The sequence below is a fragment of the Coturnix japonica genome, chromosome 1 (genome assembly GCF_001577835.2).
Source record: "Coturnix japonica isolate 7356 chromosome 1, Coturnix japonica 2.1, whole genome shotgun sequence".
In the NCBI taxonomy this organism is placed as follows: domain Eukaryota; kingdom Metazoa; phylum Chordata; class Aves; order Galliformes; family Phasianidae; genus Coturnix; species Coturnix japonica.
The window spans coordinates 174,018,377-174,035,606 of record NC_029516.1 but is presented as its reverse complement, the minus strand read 5'-3'; the positions used below and the strand labels follow the sequence as shown (position 1 = coordinate 174,035,606).

Sequence of the window (17,230 nt, the reverse complement as noted above, 5' to 3'; positions counted from 1 at the left end):
CCCCCTCACCTTGAACTTGCCCTCGGGGGAGAAGATGCTGACCCAGCGGTTGTCGTAGTCAGCGATGATGATGTCCCCGTTCATGTCCACCGTGACGCCGGTCGGGCGCTGCAGCTGCCCGGGGGAGCGGCCGCGCACACCGAAGCGCAGCCGGAACTGCCCCTCGTTGGAGAACACCTAGGGGGGGGTTGGAAGGGGGGGGGGTTAAGCCGGGCCGAGGGCCGGGGGCCGGCAGGGGGCAGGGGCTCGTACCTGCACGCATTGGTTATTGCTGTCGGCCACCACGATGCGGCCGGTGCTGGAGGTGGAGATGCCCTGCAGGTTGGTGAACTCGCCCTTCTCCCTCCCGCGGCTCCCTGCGTGGGCACACACGGGTGTCAGCGGGACGCCGCGCCCCCACCGCCCCGCAGCGCCAGCGCCGCTCACCCACGCGGAAGATGAGCTCGTCCTCGATGGGGTTCTCCTTCTTCTTGCCGCTGCTGTACATGCTGGACGGTCGCCTCACCGCCTTCTGCCGGATGTGCCCGCTGCTCGGGGACTTGACGCGGCGCTTCACGTCGTCCGGGGACGGCGGCACGTCGCTGGCTTTGACGGCGCGGACGCGGAAGGGGCTCCCTCGGATGGGCTGCCCGTACAGCGCGATGGACAGCTGGAAGTCGCCCTCGGAACGCGGCGTGTACAGCAGCTCGTAGGTCCCGTTCTTGTTGTCCTGCACTTCGCTCTCGGCCGCGCCGCCGTCCGGCCCCGTCACCACGAAGCGCAGGCAGGCGCTGCCGCTGCGAACCAACTCGCCGTCCTTGTCCTTGGTGGTGACGCTGAGCGAAGCGGGCTGCCCCACCACCGCGTGCCGAAGCCCCTCGCCCGTGGCCACCGTCTTGTGCGCCGTGGCGCTGGTGGTGATGAGCACGCCCAGGTTGAGGATGGATTTCCGCACGCCGTCGGTCTCCACCACGTAGTCCAGCTGGTCGTTCTCGTGCGGGTGCTCGGGGAACTCCTGGCTGGCCAGTGCGCTCAGCCTCTCGCTCATCTGTTTGCGCACGAGCAGCACCTCGGGCGCCGTGCCGTGGTGCAGCGCCTGCTCCGTGAACGCGCAGCTGCTCAGGATGTTCTCCTGGCCCTGGCGCAGAACCTCCAGCTGCGCCTGCAGCACCTGCGGACCGGCCGGCGTCAGCATCCCGCACCGCCCCGCAGCGCCCCGCGTCCCACGGCACCGGCAGCGCTACCTTCTGCTTGGCCCCGCAGATGGCCTCCAGGTCGCGCACCAGCAGCCCCTTGCGCTGCTGCAGGGCCCTCTCCAGCTCCTCGAAGGTGCTGCCGATCTCGGACACCGCCGCGACGGCGGCCGCCAGCTGCGGGAGCCTGCGGAGCCGGCGCTGGGCACAGAAGGCGGCCACCGGCCCGGCACCCCGCGACCCCCCCACGCCACNCCCGCGTCCCACGGCACCGGCAGCGCTACCTTCTGCTTGGCCCCGCAGATGGCCTCCAGGTCGCGCACCAGCAGCCCCTTGCGCTGCTGCAGGGCGTTCTTGCGCTCCACCAGCTGCTGGCTGATCTCCGACACCAGCGCGACGGCGGCCGCCAGCTGCGGGAGCCTGCGGAGCCGGCGCTGGGCACAGAAGGCGGCCACCGGCCCGGCACCCCGCGACCCCCCCACGCCACGAGCCCCTACCTGCCGCGGATGGCGTCCAGCTGCTGCTGCAGGGCCGCCTTGTGCTGCTCCACCACGTCGCGCAGCGGCACGGTGACGTGCTCCCGGTGCTCGCCCTCGGTGCACTCGCGGCACATGGCGGTCTCGCAGGACTCGCAGTAGAACTCCATCACCTGCGGCAGCGGCGCTCAGGGCCCCCCCTTGGGCGACACACCCGCCCCCCATTCCCCACCCACCACCACCCACCTTGCCCTCGTGGTTGGGGCACGACAGGGGCTGCCCGGTGACGGCACTGACGGGGTCCAGCCCCGGGCCGGGGTGGGGGCCGCGGCTGTCGGGGTCGCGCTGCAGCACTTCCATGAGGTTGGTGATGAAGAAGTTGTTCTGCAGGGCCGCCACGCCGCGCTCGGGCAGGATGGAGGTCTGACGGCACACGGGGCAGGACAGGGTCAGGCTCTGGGGCGGGATATAGTTCTGGAGACACCTGGGGCAGAACGGGGACAACGAGAGGGTCAGGGCCGCCCGCAGCAGAGAGCGGGGCGGTGGGCACCGGGATGGGGTGGGCGGGGGGACAAGGCTGCACCACGGGGCACTGAGGGGCACAGGGTGGGATGGAGGGAAAGGGCTGGGGAGAAGATGGACTGATGGGTGCACTGGAGTGAATGGGGAAGGCATGGAAGGAGGGGCTGGAAGGGTGGACAGACAGAGGGGATGCTGCACCACAGTGCTTCAGGGTGCACAGGGCTGGGGGAGCAGATGGACAGTGGAGAGATGGATGGATGGATGGATGGATGGATGGATGGATGGATGGATGGATGGATGGATGGATGGATGGGTGGGTGGGTGGATGGATGGATGGATGGCGTGGTTATGGATGGATTGGATGGATGTGATGGATGGATGGATGGATATGATGGATGGGTGGGTGGATGATACGGATGGTACGGATGGTGGATGATGGTGATGGAGGGATGGATGGAATGGTGACGGCATGGTGGCTGGATGGATGGATGGATGGATGGATGGATGGATGGATGGATGGATGGATGGATGGGTGGATGGATGGGGCTGTGACGTGGTGCAATAGGGTGTGTGGGATGGGGCTGGGGCATCTGATGGGGGAAGGACAGACAGATGGGGTGCACTGGGGTACATGGGTGGGAGGAAGGGATGGGACTGATGGGGTGGCAGATGGTGAGATGGACGGACAGACGGGTTGTGCCATGTTGCATTACAGTGCATGTGGCAGGAGCATGGGATAGAGCTGGGGGTCGGACAGGATGGGTGGGGATGGAGACACAGCCCATGGAAAGCTGGCCATGAGACCTCGACGTGGGGCCACAGACAGACAGACAGATGGATAGATAGGACAGGGCTGTGCCAGACAGGAGCAGGGGAGTGCCGGGGCGAGCAGGGGCCTGGGGGGCACAGAGAAAGCAGATGTCAGTACAGAGCCCTCAGCCATGCTACAGTGTCCCCCCACCCCCACCCCATCCAGACCCTGCACTGTGGGACAGGAGCAACCTTGGAGCCACAGCCCAAACTGTGGGGGCTACGGGGCCATGGGAGCAGCAGGACCCCAGCTCCCAGGGTGAGTGTAGTGGCCCCATCTTGTGCTGGAGACATGCAGGGGGATGCAGTGCTGCACAGCTTGGAGGTAGCAGGACACAGCAGGGACACCGCAGGTATACAGTGGGATACAGTGGGGACACGGTGGGGATGCAGCCTGGAGGCATTAGGGATGCAGAAGGGGTGCAGGGTGGCACAGCAGGGCAGAGGGAATGCAGGCAGGCGCTGTCTGGAGGCAGCAGGGATGCAGAGAGGTGCAGTGCAGGCTCAGCAGGACACGGTGGGACATGGCAGCTCCAACTTTGCTCCTGCAGGAGCTGCAGGAAGGGAGGGAAGAGCGGGAGGAGCGGGGCCCTGCAGAGATGCAGCGTGAGTGCAGTGGAGCACAGTGAGCACACTGACCTGCAGGAGGTGCGGTGGGGGATGCACTGAGGATGCAGGACACGTGCAGTGGGGTGCAGTTGGGGGGTGCAGTTGGGGTCAGGGTACAAGCAGAGACACAGTGGGACACTGTGAGGGTGTAGTGGGTTTTGGGGGGGTCCAGACGCTCAGTGCAGGCACTGGGGGTGCAGCAAAGACCCTCCTGTGAGAAGTCTTCAGGGAAAACGCTTTGGTGGATGCAGTGCAGCACATGGGGGAGGGGAGGGGAAGGAATGCAGTGGGGATGCAGCAAAAATGCAGTTGGAGGCAGCAGGGCACAGCAGGAATGTCGTGAGGGAGATGCAGCAGGGCCAGCATTCAGCGGGGACGCAGCGAGGGTGCAGTGGAGGCGCAATGGGGATGCAGCGGGGATGCAGTGAGGGTGGAACGAGATGCAGCGGGGATGCAATGGAGGCGCAACAAGATGCAGCGGGGATGCAGAGGGGATGCAGAGGGAGCAGCCGCGATGCGGTGCAGCGCTATGGGGCGGAGGGGGGGGCTCACCTCTCACAGAAGGTGTGCAGGCACGGCAGCACCTTGGGGTTGCGGTAGCGGTCGAGGCAGATGCTGCACACCAGGAACTGTTTGTCAATCTGCCGCACCACCGGGCTGGCGTTGGCCTCCCGCTTCGCCATGGCGGCGTCCCCGAGGCCCCGCGGCGCTCAGCCTGCGGGCGGGGCTGTCAGTGTGCGCCGGGCCCCGCACCGCGCTCAGCCCCGCACCGCGCTCAGCCCCGCACCGCGCCCGGCCGCAGCCGCCCCGCCGTTAAAGCAGCGCAGCGCCCGGTCCGGAGCGACCCCGCCCGCCCGGCAGCGCTCACCCCGCACCGCCGCCCCCGCACCGCTCCCCGTCGCCCAGCGGCCGCCCCGTCCCCGCACGCCCGGTTCCTCCCGCGGGCACCGCCGCTCCCCGCCCCGCCCCCCCCGCCCCGCCGCGTTGTCTCCCGGCCCCGCGTCCGCTCCCGGCGCTGCGGCGGCCCCGCGGCTGCAGGCCCCGGCGCGGCCCCGCCCCGACGGCCATTGTGCAGGCCCGGCACCGCGACGTCACCGCCCGCCCCGCCCCGGGGGGGCGCGGGGAACCGGCACCGGTTTGGCGCTGCGCGGCCCCCGCCCGCCCCGCGGTCTCACCCGCTCCCGCTCCCCCCCCGTCTCCCGCACCGCTCCCCCCCCCCCCGCCCCGCGGCCGCTCTGTCACCTTCCAGCCCGGTTCGGCTCGGTTCGGTTCGGCTCAGCCCCCGCCGCGGGCAGCCGGGGCCGGGGGGGCGGCAGCGCGCATCTCCGCGGCTCGGCTCAGCCCGGCCCGGTTCGGTTCGGCCCGGCCCGGAGCGGCGGGGACTGCGCCAGGGCTGGGCGCGCTCCGCAGCCGCATCTGCCCGAGCGGCGCGCACCACTGCGGGGGGGGGCGGCCCCGAGCGACCCCACGGCGGCACGAGAGGAGCCCGACCCCCCCCGGTACCGCAACGCCGGGACCCGCGGAGCAACGGGAACCGCTCGGAACCCACGGTGGGAACGGAGCGAGGGGCACCCACGGGCGGCCACGGGAGAATCGCACCGAACGCCCCCTCCGCGCCCCGCCGATGGTCTCGCCCGGGCTGTGGCTCTGCAGTGGGGGGGGCTCCGGGCGCGCTCCCCGCATCCCCGGTACCCGGCGGTCGCCACGGCAACGGGATCCCGCTCCGAGCATCCCCGGGGGGGGCGGTGAAGCTCCCGGACAGTTGCCGTGGGGCGCGGAGCTCCCGACCCCGCCGCTCTCAGCCCCGGCCCCAGCCGCCCTTATCGCCCCCCGCTCACCTCGGCCGATCCATGCGGGCACGGAGATGCCCCGGCCGGGCCGGGAGCTCCGGTCCCGCTCAGCCCCCGAGAGTCTCCGCACCGCGGCCCCGGCCCCGGAGCTGCCCGCGGCGGAACCGGCCGGGCAACATTCCTCGTGCCGTCATCGACACCGGCGCTGCCCCGGCGCCACCGCGAGGGGACACGACACCGGAGAGACGGGGACGGACCCGCGGGGAAGGGACAGCGGGGGATGAGGATCCTCCATGGGGGCACCGCGTCCCGCAGCCCTCACACCCGAGGCGGGACGTTACGGGCAGATGGAGAATAGGAAATAGGAAATAGGGAATAGGCTGCGGGTGGGATGGGATGGGATGGTGGCTCAGAGCTGCGCCCCGATGGAGCTGAGCGGCAGCGGAGCATCACGGAGCATCCGCCCCGTGTGCACGGGGCACCGCCAGGAGCGAGGGGTGGGATCGGCCCCGGCTCTATCAGCGCCCGCTGAACCACATCTGGACGCTGTTACTGCTCTGGGGAAACACGAGCACGGGAAAAGACTCGGCTCAGGGCAGCAGGTTGAAGGAGGGTCCTGGGGATGGAGCTCAGGATCCGAACAGCAGGAAACAACTGAATCCACGGGCAGAATCTGCACCTCCGGCTCGGGAGAGCCCAGGGTGACCCCGCAGCGCACACGGCGCCCTTTGCAGCCCGGCAGGAGAGAAGCGATGGGGCGGGGGGGGGTTGGGGGGGTTCCATCCCGTCCCGGCACCGCGCAGGAACAACAAAGGGGGCAGTGATGGACACGCAGCTGCGCTACGGGGGCGGGGGGAGAGGGAGGGGGCACGGGATGGATTCACGCAGCGGGTTGGGGTGCGTGGGGGCTGTGGGGGCTGTGGGGGCTGTGGGCTGTCAGCACCCCGAGGTCCCGCATCCCGCACACCTCACCCCGCACTTGGCGCTCTGCTCTGTACGTCCCGCAGCCCGGGACAGGGCAGGAGGAGAATCCAAAGCGTTTATTATCGTCACACAGAAAAATAAAGGAGGATAAAATCCGCCGGTTCTCAGCTCGGGGGGGCTCCGCGCGCCGCCCCGCCCGCCAGGCGCCGCAAGAAGCCGAGCAAAGCGGGGCCGCCCGACGGCGCGGGGGGAGCGCGACGGGACCCCCACCGAGAGAACAGCGCGGAGAACCGGGACGGGGGAGGGGGGGCGGAGGGAGCCGGGCCGGGGGGGGAGCTCTCGGGCAGCGGGGATTCGGGGTCGCCCCGCAGCTCGGGCAGCGCCGGGGCCGTGTTCCGCCGGAGCAGCGCCGGGCCGGAGCGGAGCTGTCGGAGTAATTCGTCGGGCTCCGCGTCCCGCAACGAGCACGTGGCGACGGATCGTCGTTTGTCCCGCTGCAGCTCGAGCTGCTGCCGCCGCCGCTGCGACTGCTCCCGGGCGCGGTTCTCCTGCGCGGAGAGAGGCGGCGTGAGGGCGGAGCGGGGCGGCGACAGGCGGCGGGGCCGGGCCGGGCCGCGTTACCTGCACGGCGCTCAGGAAGCGGCCGGCGAAGCCGTGCAGCACCGCACACAGCTCCCGCAACGCGCCCGGCGCCGCCTCCTCGCAGTAGAAATCGAGCGCCGCCGCCGCGGCTCCGCGCATCCGCTCCTTGTCCGCCCGCGCCGCGCTCAGCTCCGCCTCCGCCGCCCGCACGAACGGCCGCAGCCCCGCACACAGCGCCGCTCCCGCACCACGCGCCTCCGCCACCCGCGCCGACAGCCGCCGCAGCTCCGCATCCAGCTCCGCCTCCTCGATCCTACGGGAGCGCCGCGCTCAGCACCGGGACGGCGCCGCAACGACGGGAACCGCGAGTGTCCGCGGCTTCACCCGCACCGCGAGGCCGGGCCCACGTGCGGCAGTTTGCTCGGGAAATCCAACAGCCGTCGGTCCGTCCGGGCCGCCTCCTGCGGGGAGCGACGGGGATGGGAAACGGACACGACGGGGATGGGATACGGACACGACGGGGATGGGATACGGACACGACGGGGATGGGAAACGGACACGACGGGGATGGGAAACGGACACGACGGGGATGGGAAACGGACACGACGGGGGAACAAAGGGGGCGGGACACGAACACGATAAAGATGCAATAGGAGAATAACACGGACACGTGCGACAGGGACACGAGAAGTGCGTGTCAGTGACACGGCAGGAGCGCAACAGGGGCAAGAAAGCGGGGCAGGAAGGGCCGTGGCCCCGGGAGCAGAGCACGGCACAGCACGGCACAGTACGGCACAATATGGCACAGTACGGCACAATATGGCACAGTACGGCACAATACGGCACAGTACGGCACGGCACGTCCCGGCATTGCCTGCCCGCAATGCGGGGGGTCCGGGGGCTGCCTCGGCGAAGAGCCCGGCACGGACCCCCCGGTGCCGTCGATGGGGGCAGCGCCTGCTCCGAGCGGACGGAAGGGGGGGAGGGGGGCGGCTGAGCGGGACGAGCCGCGCTCCGTGCGGGGGAGGCGGCGTGGGAGCGACCTTGGGCCGGGCCGGGGAGGAGCGGCGTCCCACGGAAAGTCACAGCACAGAGCGACAAGACGGAGCCGGAGGGTGGGAGAATGAAGCTGCGGGATCCCCCCGCCCTCCTCCGCAGCCGGCCCGGAGCGGCCCCGAGGGCGCGGAACGGGGATCCCGCAACACGGAGCGGCCCCGCACAACGACCCCCCGGCACGAGCCGTTCCCGCGGGCGCTCACCATGGCCACGAAGTGCAGCAGATCCACGCCCGGCACGTTGGCCCTGGTGTCGGGCAGCCTCCGCAGCGAGGCCAGGCGGAACCCGGCGGCGCTGCCCGCGTAGCCGCCCTGGGGCAGAACGCGCCGTCACCGGCGGTGCGGAGCCGCGGGGCGGGGGGGGGATGGGGCCGCTCACCGCGTTCAGGTGGTTCCCAGCGCTCAGGACGAGATGCAGAACCGCGTGCAGCTCCTCGCACCGCACCATCTCTGCGGGACGCGGCCGGTGAGCGCGGGGGGGACGCGACCCTCAGCCCCGAGCGCGGCCGCTCACGCACCCTCGGCGGCGTCGGTCAGGGTCCGGATGGAGGCGCGGAGCGCGCTGAGCCGGGGCTTGAATTCCTCCTGCAGCACCATCAGCTCCAGGCGCTGCGCGTAACTGCGGGCGGGGGGCGGGGGGCGTGCAGTGAGCGGGGCGATCCCCCCCGACCCCTCGTCCGGCCCCCCCGGCTCCCACCTGGGCACCTCCAGCAGCAGCAGCATGAACAGTTCGGGCTCGGACAGATGCTGGGGGCAGCCGGAGAAAGCGCGGAGCCGGGAAACCTGCGGGCGGGGACGGGGAAGCGGGAGGTCAGAGGGGGCGGCCGGGGGCTCCCCCAGCCCCAGACTCACCTCCATGGCGCCGGGCAGCAGCCGGGTCAGCTCCAGCAGCAGCTCCGCGCTGTACGGCGCCCCGACGCCCTCCTCGATGTCCCGCACGATCTGCCGCACCGGGCTGAGACGGCGCGTCAGCGCTTCGCGAGGGGCACGGAGCCTCAATCCCCCTCCTCCCACCCCCCCACGAACAGCGATGGGACCCCCGAGGAGCACGGACATTCTCGAAAGGTTCGAGCCCCCCGCCGCGCCCCCGTTCCGTTACGGTCCCGTTCTGTGCCCCCGGACCCTCGGTGCCCCCAGCCCCGCTCACCGCTTGAGCTGCTTCAGGAGGACGCCGAGGGCGATGCTCCGCTTGGGCTCCAGCAGCGCTGCCTGCGGGTGCGGCGCGGTCAGAGCGCGGGGCGCGGTAACGGGGACGCGGGGTCCCGGCCGCATCTCACCGCGGGCGGCGGGCGCTGCCCCGGGGACGCTCCGCGGGGCTCCCGGAACAGCAGCCGCAGACGGGGCAGGTCCAGGGCCGGCGGGGGGGCTCTCGTCGCCCACACCGAGCGGCGGCCCCGCACCCGCGCCGCGGACAGCGGCTCCCAGTGCAGCGCCCGCAGCCGCTCGCCCCGCGCGGCCGCTGGGGGGGAGGGCAGCGCCGGGGGCGGCGGCGGCGGCGGCGGAGGAGCGGGGCTGCGCTGCGAGTCCATGGCCGGGGCGGGGGGTGGGGGGTGAGCGCGGCCGCCCGGCTCCTCTTACGGCCCCGAACGGCCCCGCCCCGCCTCGGCTCCGCCCCGGGAGGATCCGCCGCTCCCCCGAGTACCGGCCCCGGTCCCAGCCCGGCGGAGCGGGGCGGCTCAGCGGCCTCGACACGAGCTCGTTCCTGGGCCCCTCCGCCCGTTCTCACCTCGCGCCGGGCAGCGACGGACCGGGACAAAACACCGACCCGGCACCGCTCCCGCCGCCCGCACCCGACGGTACCTGGACGCCCCGCGCCCTCCCCCGGTCACAGCCCCCCCGGCTCCCCCCGTCCTGCTCCGAGATCCGTTCTCCCCTCTGTGCTCCTCCCATCCAGCCTCGGGCTCCGCCGCGCTACGAAGCTCCCGCTGATGGCGTTAAACCCGGTGTCAGACCGACCCAGGGCGCTCTCGGCTCGATGCTGGAGATGGTAACACAATTCGTTCCCCTCTTCTGGTCCCCCTCATCCCCGGTGCTTACAGGGCTCCATCGGCCACACGGCACCCACAGCCAAAGCAGCACCCTGGGGTGGGCAGGGGAATAGGGCGAGCCCTGATGCTGGGCCCCACACGGAACCAGACCCACAGAGGGAGAAGTGGGACAAGAACTGCAGCAGCAGAACCAGCTCTGGGCCTCGGGGAGCCATTGGCATGCAGGGAATCCCCGTCTCAGGTCTGTCTGTGCCGTGCACAGAGGGATCCACACCACAAGATTCTGATCCACACTATTTTATTCTGATCTGTACTGCTTTATTCTGATCCATACTGTTTTATTCTGGAGTCTTACAGCCTTCACCAGGAAAGGGGGGGGGGGAGGTTGTCAGATCCAGACATTAAATTACCAGGAATTAAATTAGCAAGAAAAACAAACCGTCTTGTCTCGGGAGAAAGTGCCCAAGTGCTGCACGTGGCCGGGGCTCGAAGCAACACTCAGCTGGAGCAGGATGAGCTTGTCCCCACGCTGGGATACCGGGCAGGGCCCCAGCGCTGCCACACGCGGAGACGCAGCCGCAGCCGCAGCGCACACGGACACGCACATGCACCGTCCCTGGGATGCAGCCACCCTTTGGTCCTTGGTTTGAGTCCCCACCACCCCTCGAGGTGCCTGTGGGTGCTCAGGGAGTGGGGCTGCCCACCTGCCTCCAGGGTTGGGAGCACAGCGCCCTGGGGAAAGCAGCCCTCAGCCCAAGGGCCGCGGCCAAACCCTCCTGCGTCCACCCGTGGGAGCTGGCAAAGCCCCGGCCAGGGGATGGGAGCTGCGGCCTGGGAGACAGCCAGGCACAACCACCCCATCGCCAAAGGGAGTGTAGTGTGGGGATGGGGGCACCAGCCAGGCTGGGGGAGTGCGAGAGCAGCTGCCTGGGAGCACCAGGGATCAGCCAGAGGGGACGGGGCAGGTCTGGGGCAAGGAGCAGACAGGAGCCCCGGGCACCAGCTGCACCAGGGCTGGGACCTCATCCACCCCTCTCAGGGTCCAGGAGGGGACCCAGCAGCCCCAGGGCCACCCCTGTGCAGCTTTGTCTTCATTTCAAAATATACATTTTTTTTGCCAGAGGTGGTGGCACGTCCTGCCCAGCCCTGCGAAGCCTGGCTCAGGGAAAGCAGCTGGGACACGTGGAACTACGTACCCTGCTGCACCATGGGGAGACAGTGGGGGGCTGTGGCACATCCCACCCTGTCCCACAAAGGTGCCTGGTGGGGTCTGAGCAGCCCAGCCTGAGGAGGGGAGTGTCTGGCCCTACGGGGTCCTGGGAAGGCATCCACCATCCCACCAAGGGGTCAGCGCTGGGGAGGGAGAACAGGGCTGGGCAGGATGGGACTCCAACGGGCTGGGGGAGTGACCCACTCAGAGCTCCACCTGCCCCTAACCGGGTCCCTGCCCCATTAGTGCCCCCCGCAGCAGCAGGGCCGAGGCTGCATCCCCAGCTCACCACTCGTGATTGTGGTCTGGCCCTACACCAGCAGTCAGAGGTCCCAGTTATGGTCCATGGCTTCCCCGGCTGGGGCACAAGGTGGGGCAGGCTGGGGGGCTCACTGCTCCTCCAGCCAGGAGGGCTTCTCAGCACCAGGGGTCTTCAGCTTGATGTTGAACTGCTTGAGAGTCTGCTCCAACTGCTGCTGGTTCCCAGCGAAGTAGGCAGAAATGGCGTTGTGAAAGAGCAGGAGCTGCTTGTGCATCACCTTGATCTGGGGAGAGCAGGAGTCAACACGCAGCCACCCAGCCCCACTGCCCAGCACCTCGGGACGGCAGGAATGGGCCAGGACAAGGTCTGCCCAGCACAGAGCTGCAGCAGCCAGCTGGGAGGTGACCACCCACTGCGGGTGGAAGGCAGGAGCGTGGCAGCTCACCTGCTCTTCCCCTCACAGCTCCCCAAAAACGCACCTTGAGCACAGAGCAGCAAGGCAGCGCAGCCTGCAAGGCAGGGCCAAGGGACACGCGTGCACGACAGGGCCCCATCCTGTGCCCCGCAGCCTTCCCCACCTTGTTCTCTTCCAAGAACTTGAGCTTGATGGCCACATCGGCTCGCAGCTTTTCATACTTGTCCTTGTGGCTCTGGAACTGGCTCTGCGCTGCATCCAGCCGGCACAGGGTGCTGGCATCCCGGGGGCCCATGCTCAGCTCCTCCAGGTCTGTGCGATACGCATCATACTCCAGCCTGCGCAGGGACAGCAAAAGTCAAGAGCTGCAGAGCAGTCCCTCCTTCCAATAGCTGCAGCCAGACCTGCGGGCCACACTGCCGTCCTACCTGGCTGTCTCGTACTGCTTAACTGTCATGAGCGTGTCCTCCATGGTCTTATTTACCAGCGTGTTGATACTGGATACAAAGAAGTTAACAGCTCCCAGTAGTGTTTCACCATTCTTGCAAAGCAGTTTCTGTGTTTCTGCGTTGTAACCAAACTCCTCCTGCAGTAGGGAGGGAGGTGGGTGAGGGGCTGCGGCAGCACATCCCGTTGTGTCTCTGCCCTCCTCCAACTGCCCAGACCCAGCCTTGCTCCAGCTGTGCCCAGGAAAAGCCAGCAGCAAAAGCCCCACACCTCTCCCCAGCCCCACAGCAATCACACAGTGCACCTGCCCTCAGCCTCCTCCCGCTTTCCCTCACGTGCCCAGCGGTGCTGACCAGCAGAGCGTTGCCCAGGCCGTGCTGCAGAGACCCCAGGGTCACTGTGGGTCTCCTCCCCAGGCAGAGCAGAGACAAGGCACAACCCACAGCCCCACCAGGAATACCTGCAGCTCAGGAGATTTCTGGCTGAGGTCCGCAAAGGCATCCCCCAGGGCATGCTGTGTCTGCACCAGGCTGTAGAAGTGGTTGGTGAGAGCCCGTGCAAGCTGCAGCACACACTCGTACTTGCGCTTTGTCTCCCGGAGCAGTTCAATCTGTGTCTCCAGCTCCAGGTCCACCGTGCGGGAGCCCCGGCCAAACCTCTCTGAGATCAGCTGTTTGGTGCACTGCGGGCAGAGCAGAGGGAAGGGGTGTCAGGGCCTGGTCCCTTCCCATCCCTGTAGGGCTGCTGCACTGGTGCCGAGATGTGCTCCCCATCCATCACTGCTCCTTTGTCCCCTGCCCAAGTTCTCTGCCCTGCTGCACAGCCAGAGATGTGACATACCTTGTATGTATTGATCAGCCAGGGATGCGACGTACCTTGTATGTGTTGATGCCCCATTTCTTGACAATGTCAAACTTCTCCACAGCGATGCCGCGAACAACCTCCTCCCCTCCGACCGGTGGGCTGGGATGAGGCTGGTGAAGCCCAGAGCCTGGAACACAGCACAGCAGTGAGGCTCAGCACAGGGCTTGGATGCAGGCCAGGCTGCCCACCCCACACTGCAGTGCTCTCAGGGCTGCTGCTCCCAGGGCCACACTGCGGCCTGATGAAGTGCAAGCAGAGCAGACTCCTGGTGCAGGCAGATCCACCCTGGGCAGCCCCATGAGATGCAGGCAGGCAGCGGCTCCCCCCTGCCAGTCAGGCACTGCTACCAGGCTCAACAGAGCCCTCAGTGTCCTGTGATTTGTCACCTGCCTGCAAGCAGCAGGACTTGGCCTCTTGCAGCACAGAATCTGGCCCCCAAAACCCTACTAGACATTGATAACCAAGGCCCTGGTGCTCACTGCATTGGCTGCTGCCCACATGGGAGATGCTGTTCCCCCTTTCACTTGCAGAGCTGCTGGCAGGGACAGCCCTGCACACCAATGGCCCTGGTGCTCCTGTGCTAGGCAATACTCCTTGTGCTCCGGGGCATGGTAGAGGTGGAGGAGAGGCCAGGCAGACACACAGTGCATCCCACAGCCAGGCACAGCTCGGCCTCATTGCCTGGTGCACTGTGGTTTGGAAGTGCCACGTGTGCCCCCAGCACAAGAACCGTGAGTAGACTCTGCTGCTGGGGGAGGCATGGGTTGGGTCTGGGTTGCTTTGGGTTGCTCCCCACCACAGCAGGGCAAGAAACTGACCCTGAGAAACACTGCACACAACGGGAGCCTTAAGCCCGGGCCCTAAGCCTGAGACAGGAGGACTCAAAGGCTGTGTCGCACCATGGGGCGCTGGGGTGGCTGCAGTACCTGCTGAAGCACCAGCCTGGCTGGCCATCCTGCTGGCGGCAGATGCACTGGGGGAGATGGATGGTCCTCGGGGTGAGTGAGGTTGGACAAGACAGCCTGGAAATGGAGGGGCTGGCAGGAGGTGAGCAGAGGGAAGAGGTGGGGGGGGTGTGAAGGACACGAGGGCAGGAGCAACCAGGACACAGGGATGAGTGTGCAGGAAGGGTGGCAGCAGGGGAGCAGATGAAAGAGTGATGTGAAATCAGTAGATACAGATGGCAGCCGCACAGACAGCATCACGTCAGAGGCACCCAGGCTCCTCTCTTGCTTCCTCCCCATCCCCAGGCTGGTATCAACACGTACCAGGTTGAGAACTGGGACAGGCCAGGACTGACAGACACAGGGAACCACTGCACAATATCCCCCCAGCCACAGCAGGCTGTCAGCAAAAGCTCATCTCCCCTCTGCCTAAGTTAATTCACCCGTTCAGCCTGGCACAACATGGAAGGACCCACAGTGAAAACAGTTGTTTGCAGCAGATGGGCCAGACTGGCCAAGAGCTGGGACAGAGACTTGTATGAAATGGGAACAGGGTGAGAGGGATGGATGGGGCAGAGCTGCTCCAGCTGCACTGACTGTGGCTCTGGGTGTGCAGCAGCAGCAGCTCCCCAGAAGCCCGTGGACACCATCCCTCCAGCACAGAGCATTTACAGACAGGCTCAGAAGTGCCTGGGGCTCCCAGGTGGGCAGCAACAGCAAAAACGGGACATTAACGCAGAGTCTGGGGCTCAGAACCCTTCTGCCCTGTCCCCCTCTGTCTGAAAGGTGTCTCTCAGGTGCAGCCACCACAGCTGTGCCAGTACTGTGCACCTTTGGGGCTCTTGGATACCCAAGAGCTGAGCCCACACATCACACCAGTGCCCCAGGAGGGCAGAGCAGCTCCCTCAGCAGAAGCCCTGCATCTACGAGAGAGCCAGGCATCTCCACAGCTGCCTGTGAGCCAAGGGCACGTGCAGGGTAAGAAGTGCAGCTGGGTGGAAATCACACCCCCAGGATGGGCCCCACAGCATTGGCGGGGTGGCAGCAGTGCTGTGCTCTGGGGCTGTGAGGAGGCTGAGCTCTGCAGGGCCACGTGGCTGTGACTCAGGACGGCCTCAGCTACGAGCAGAGCTGCTGGGAGCAGGGACACAGACTGGCCCCGTTCAGGGCTGCAGCAGGGTGGGCTGTGACCCCAGCACTGAGCCCTAAAGCCTCCAGCAGAACACCCAGCTGACCCCCACCCACAGCCCCGTCCCTGTGGAAGCCGTTTGTACCTTTGATGGTGCCGGTGGGGATGATGCCTTCAGCGGTTCCCCCGTAGCCACCAGACACGATGCTGGTTTCGTTGAGGTTGGGCCCCGACACCATCACTTGCTGCAGGTCCTGGGGGAGCAGAGCATTAAATTGAAGCACAAGGACAGACCCCCAACCCATGGGGCCGACGTGAGGCCCCGGCGCAGCCCCACACCTGCTCCAGGCCGTCATCTTCGGGCAGGCTGCCGGCGTCCCCGTTGCTGCTGATGGGGATCTCCATGGTGGCGGCTTTGCTCATGATCCCATCCGACATGGTCAGGGCCTGCGGGGACACACGGTTCGTTCACGGGGCTCCTCGTGTCCCCTCGGTCCGAGCTCCCCACGGCTCCTGGCGCGGGGCTCGGGGCCACGTCGGCAGAGCGCGGCAGGGCCCGGCCGGACCGGTCCGGTCACATTCCGAGCATCGCCCCGCCCGCACCGAGCGCCGTTATCACGAGCTGGACCCGCCCCTCGGTACCGGCATTGGGGGCAGCGCTGCGGCCCGGCCCGGGACTCGCAGCCGCCGCTCGGAGCCAACGAGCACCGAGAGCCCGGGCGGGACGAGCAGGAGCGACACGAGCAGCGGCTGCAACGGCACCAGGAACCGGGACGGGACCGGGGCGGCCCAAAGGCCGGGCTGTCACTGCACGGCCGGGCCCTGCGGCGGCACCGGGGCTCCCAGCCCGGCTCCCACCCGGGGCCCGACCTTCACCCCGACCTTCAGCCCAGCCCAGCCCAGCCCAGCCCGTCCCGTTATGTCCCGTTATGTCCCGTTATGTCCCACCTGCCCCGCCCGGCCCCGCTGGGCCCCCCCGCCCCGGAGGCTCCGCGGCCTCGATCCGCCTCGGCCCGGACGCGCCGGAAGTTACGTCACGACCCGCGCGGGGGGCGCCGGGAGACCGAGCCGGAAGTGACGTGCTGTAGATCCCCGAGCGGAAGTGCGGCGGGGCGGAAGTGCCGGTACTTCCGGCAGCGCGGGGCGGGCCGACATGGAGGCGGCGGCGGCCGAACAGCAGCAGCAGCTCCGCAGTGTGAGTGTGGGGGGACGGGGGGAAGATGGTGGGCGGCCCGGTTCGGTTCGGTTCGGTTCGTCCCGGTTCGGCGGTGCCGGGCCGTCCCGGTGACCGTACGTGCCGCTGTTTTGCAGCTGCGGGACTTCCTGCTGGTGTACAACCGCATGACCGAGCTCTGCTTCCGCCGCTGCGTCTCCGACCTCGGGCACCGGCTGCTGTCACGGCGCGAGGTGAGCGGGGACCGGGCGGGACGGGACGGGACGGGACGGGACGGGGTGAACGGAGCCGAACGGAGCCGGTGCCGCCCGTAGGAGCGGTGCCTGGACGGCTGCGCCGGGAAGCTGGTCCGCTCCAACCACCGGCTGATGGGCGCCTACGTGTCCTTGATGCCCGGCATCGTGCAGCGCCGCGCCGCCCGCACCGAGCACAGCGCGGAACCGGCCGCACCGGACGGACACGAAGCGGCTCCCGCTGATCCCGACGCGGCTCCCGCGGGCACGTAACGGAGCCGCGGGGTCGGTGCGTTGCCGTGGCCGGGAGGTGGCTGCGGGACGGTCACCTGATGGCAGCTCCCGTGTGGAGCCGCTGAACTGCCCGGTGTCACAGCCGGGCCAGGCCGAGCCGCGTTCTCTGCACCCACAGCAGCAGCCGGGACTGCCCGACATGGCGGCCAAAACCGGCAGCACAACGGCACCGGGGGCAGGAGGAGGAAGGGAACGTGTATGAGCTGCTGTGTGCACTGCAGCTCCCGGCTGGAATCCAGCACTGACTGGGCTCCTGCTGTCCAGAACTGAACATCTTGTGTTTGTATTTGACCATTTCATGGGGTTAATAAAACGTTTTATGTGTCGTGC

The 17,230-nt window shown here is 68.2% G+C and overlaps 4 protein-coding genes across 8 annotated transcripts in view; 1 reads left to right on the top strand and 3 right to left on the bottom strand.

Annotated features, from left to right (window-relative positions):
- Nucleotides 1-5,568, bottom strand: part of TRIM3 (tripartite motif containing 3) — an 8,232-nt gene extending 2,664 nt beyond the window's left edge. For 2 of the 3 annotated variants that reach the window (XM_015852543.1, XM_015852545.1), the window contains exons 1-9: nt 4,832-5,014; nt 4,142-4,304; nt 1,895-2,132; nt 1,670-1,821; nt 1,524-1,592; nt 1,224-1,335; nt 427-1,150; nt 253-356; nt 10-177 (exon numbers count right to left, since the gene is read on the bottom strand). In XM_015852543.1, coding sequence (XP_015708029.1) covers nt 10-177; nt 253-356; nt 427-1,150; nt 1,224-1,335; nt 1,524-1,592; nt 1,670-1,821; nt 1,895-2,132; nt 4,142-4,272 — 1,698 coding nt within the window. In that variant the 5' untranslated portion in view covers nt 4,273-4,304; nt 4,832-5,014. Of the gene's footprint in view, nt 1-9; nt 178-252; nt 357-426; nt 1,151-1,223; nt 1,336-1,523; nt 1,593-1,669; nt 1,822-1,894; nt 2,133-4,141; nt 4,305-4,831; nt 5,015-5,427 lie in introns of those variants that run through there. The other variant, XM_015852544.2, reaches the window with a different exon arrangement.
- An 829-nt stretch (nt 5,569-6,397) lies between these two features.
- LOC107308577 (FH2 domain-containing protein 1-like) lies at nt 6,398-9,485 on the bottom strand. The gene is made up of 9 exons (XM_032442294.1): nt 9,218-9,485; nt 9,088-9,149; nt 8,638-8,895; nt 8,459-8,559; nt 8,320-8,390; nt 8,145-8,252; nt 7,276-7,346; nt 6,925-7,198; nt 6,398-6,851 (listed from the first exon to the last, which is right to left on the bottom strand). The coding sequence occupies exons 1-9, from the start codon at nt 9,467-9,469 to the stop codon at nt 6,468-6,470; spliced, it is 1,581 nt and encodes a 526-aa protein (XP_032298185.1). The 5' UTR covers nt 9,470-9,485; the 3' UTR covers nt 6,398-6,467.
- An 800-nt stretch (nt 9,486-10,285) lies between these two features.
- ARFIP2 (ADP ribosylation factor interacting protein 2) lies at nt 10,286-16,261 on the bottom strand. Of its 2 annotated transcripts, XM_015852554.1 has the most exons (9): nt 16,148-16,261; nt 15,539-15,646; nt 15,345-15,453; nt 14,053-14,163; nt 13,138-13,253; nt 12,723-12,944; nt 12,244-12,401; nt 11,979-12,153; nt 10,286-11,683 (listed from the first exon to the last, which is right to left on the bottom strand). In XM_015852554.1, exons 2-9 carry the CDS (start codon nt 15,635-15,637, stop codon nt 11,528-11,530), a joined length of 1,146 nt encoding a protein of 381 aa, XP_015708040.1. In that variant the 5' UTR covers nt 15,638-15,646; nt 16,148-16,261; the 3' UTR covers nt 10,286-11,527. The 2 variants fall into 2 exon arrangements, with proteins under 2 accessions (XP_015708040.1, XP_015708041.1); XM_015852555.1 differs by lacking the exon at nt 14,053-14,163.
- Nucleotides 16,262-16,272: 11 nt separating this feature from the next.
- Nucleotides 16,273-17,230, top strand: TIMM10B (translocase of inner mitochondrial membrane 10B). 2 transcript variants are annotated; one of them, XM_015852557.1, is made up of 4 exons: nt 16,273-16,394; nt 16,511-16,606; nt 16,688-16,895; nt 17,019-17,230. In XM_015852557.1, the coding sequence occupies exons 1-3, from the start codon at nt 16,353-16,355 to the stop codon at nt 16,877-16,879; spliced, it is 330 nt and encodes a 109-aa protein (XP_015708043.1). In that variant the 5' UTR covers nt 16,273-16,352; the 3' UTR covers nt 16,880-16,895; nt 17,019-17,230. The 2 variants fall into 2 exon arrangements, with proteins under 2 accessions (XP_015708043.1, XP_015708042.1); XM_015852556.1 differs by having other exon boundaries at nt 16,688-17,230.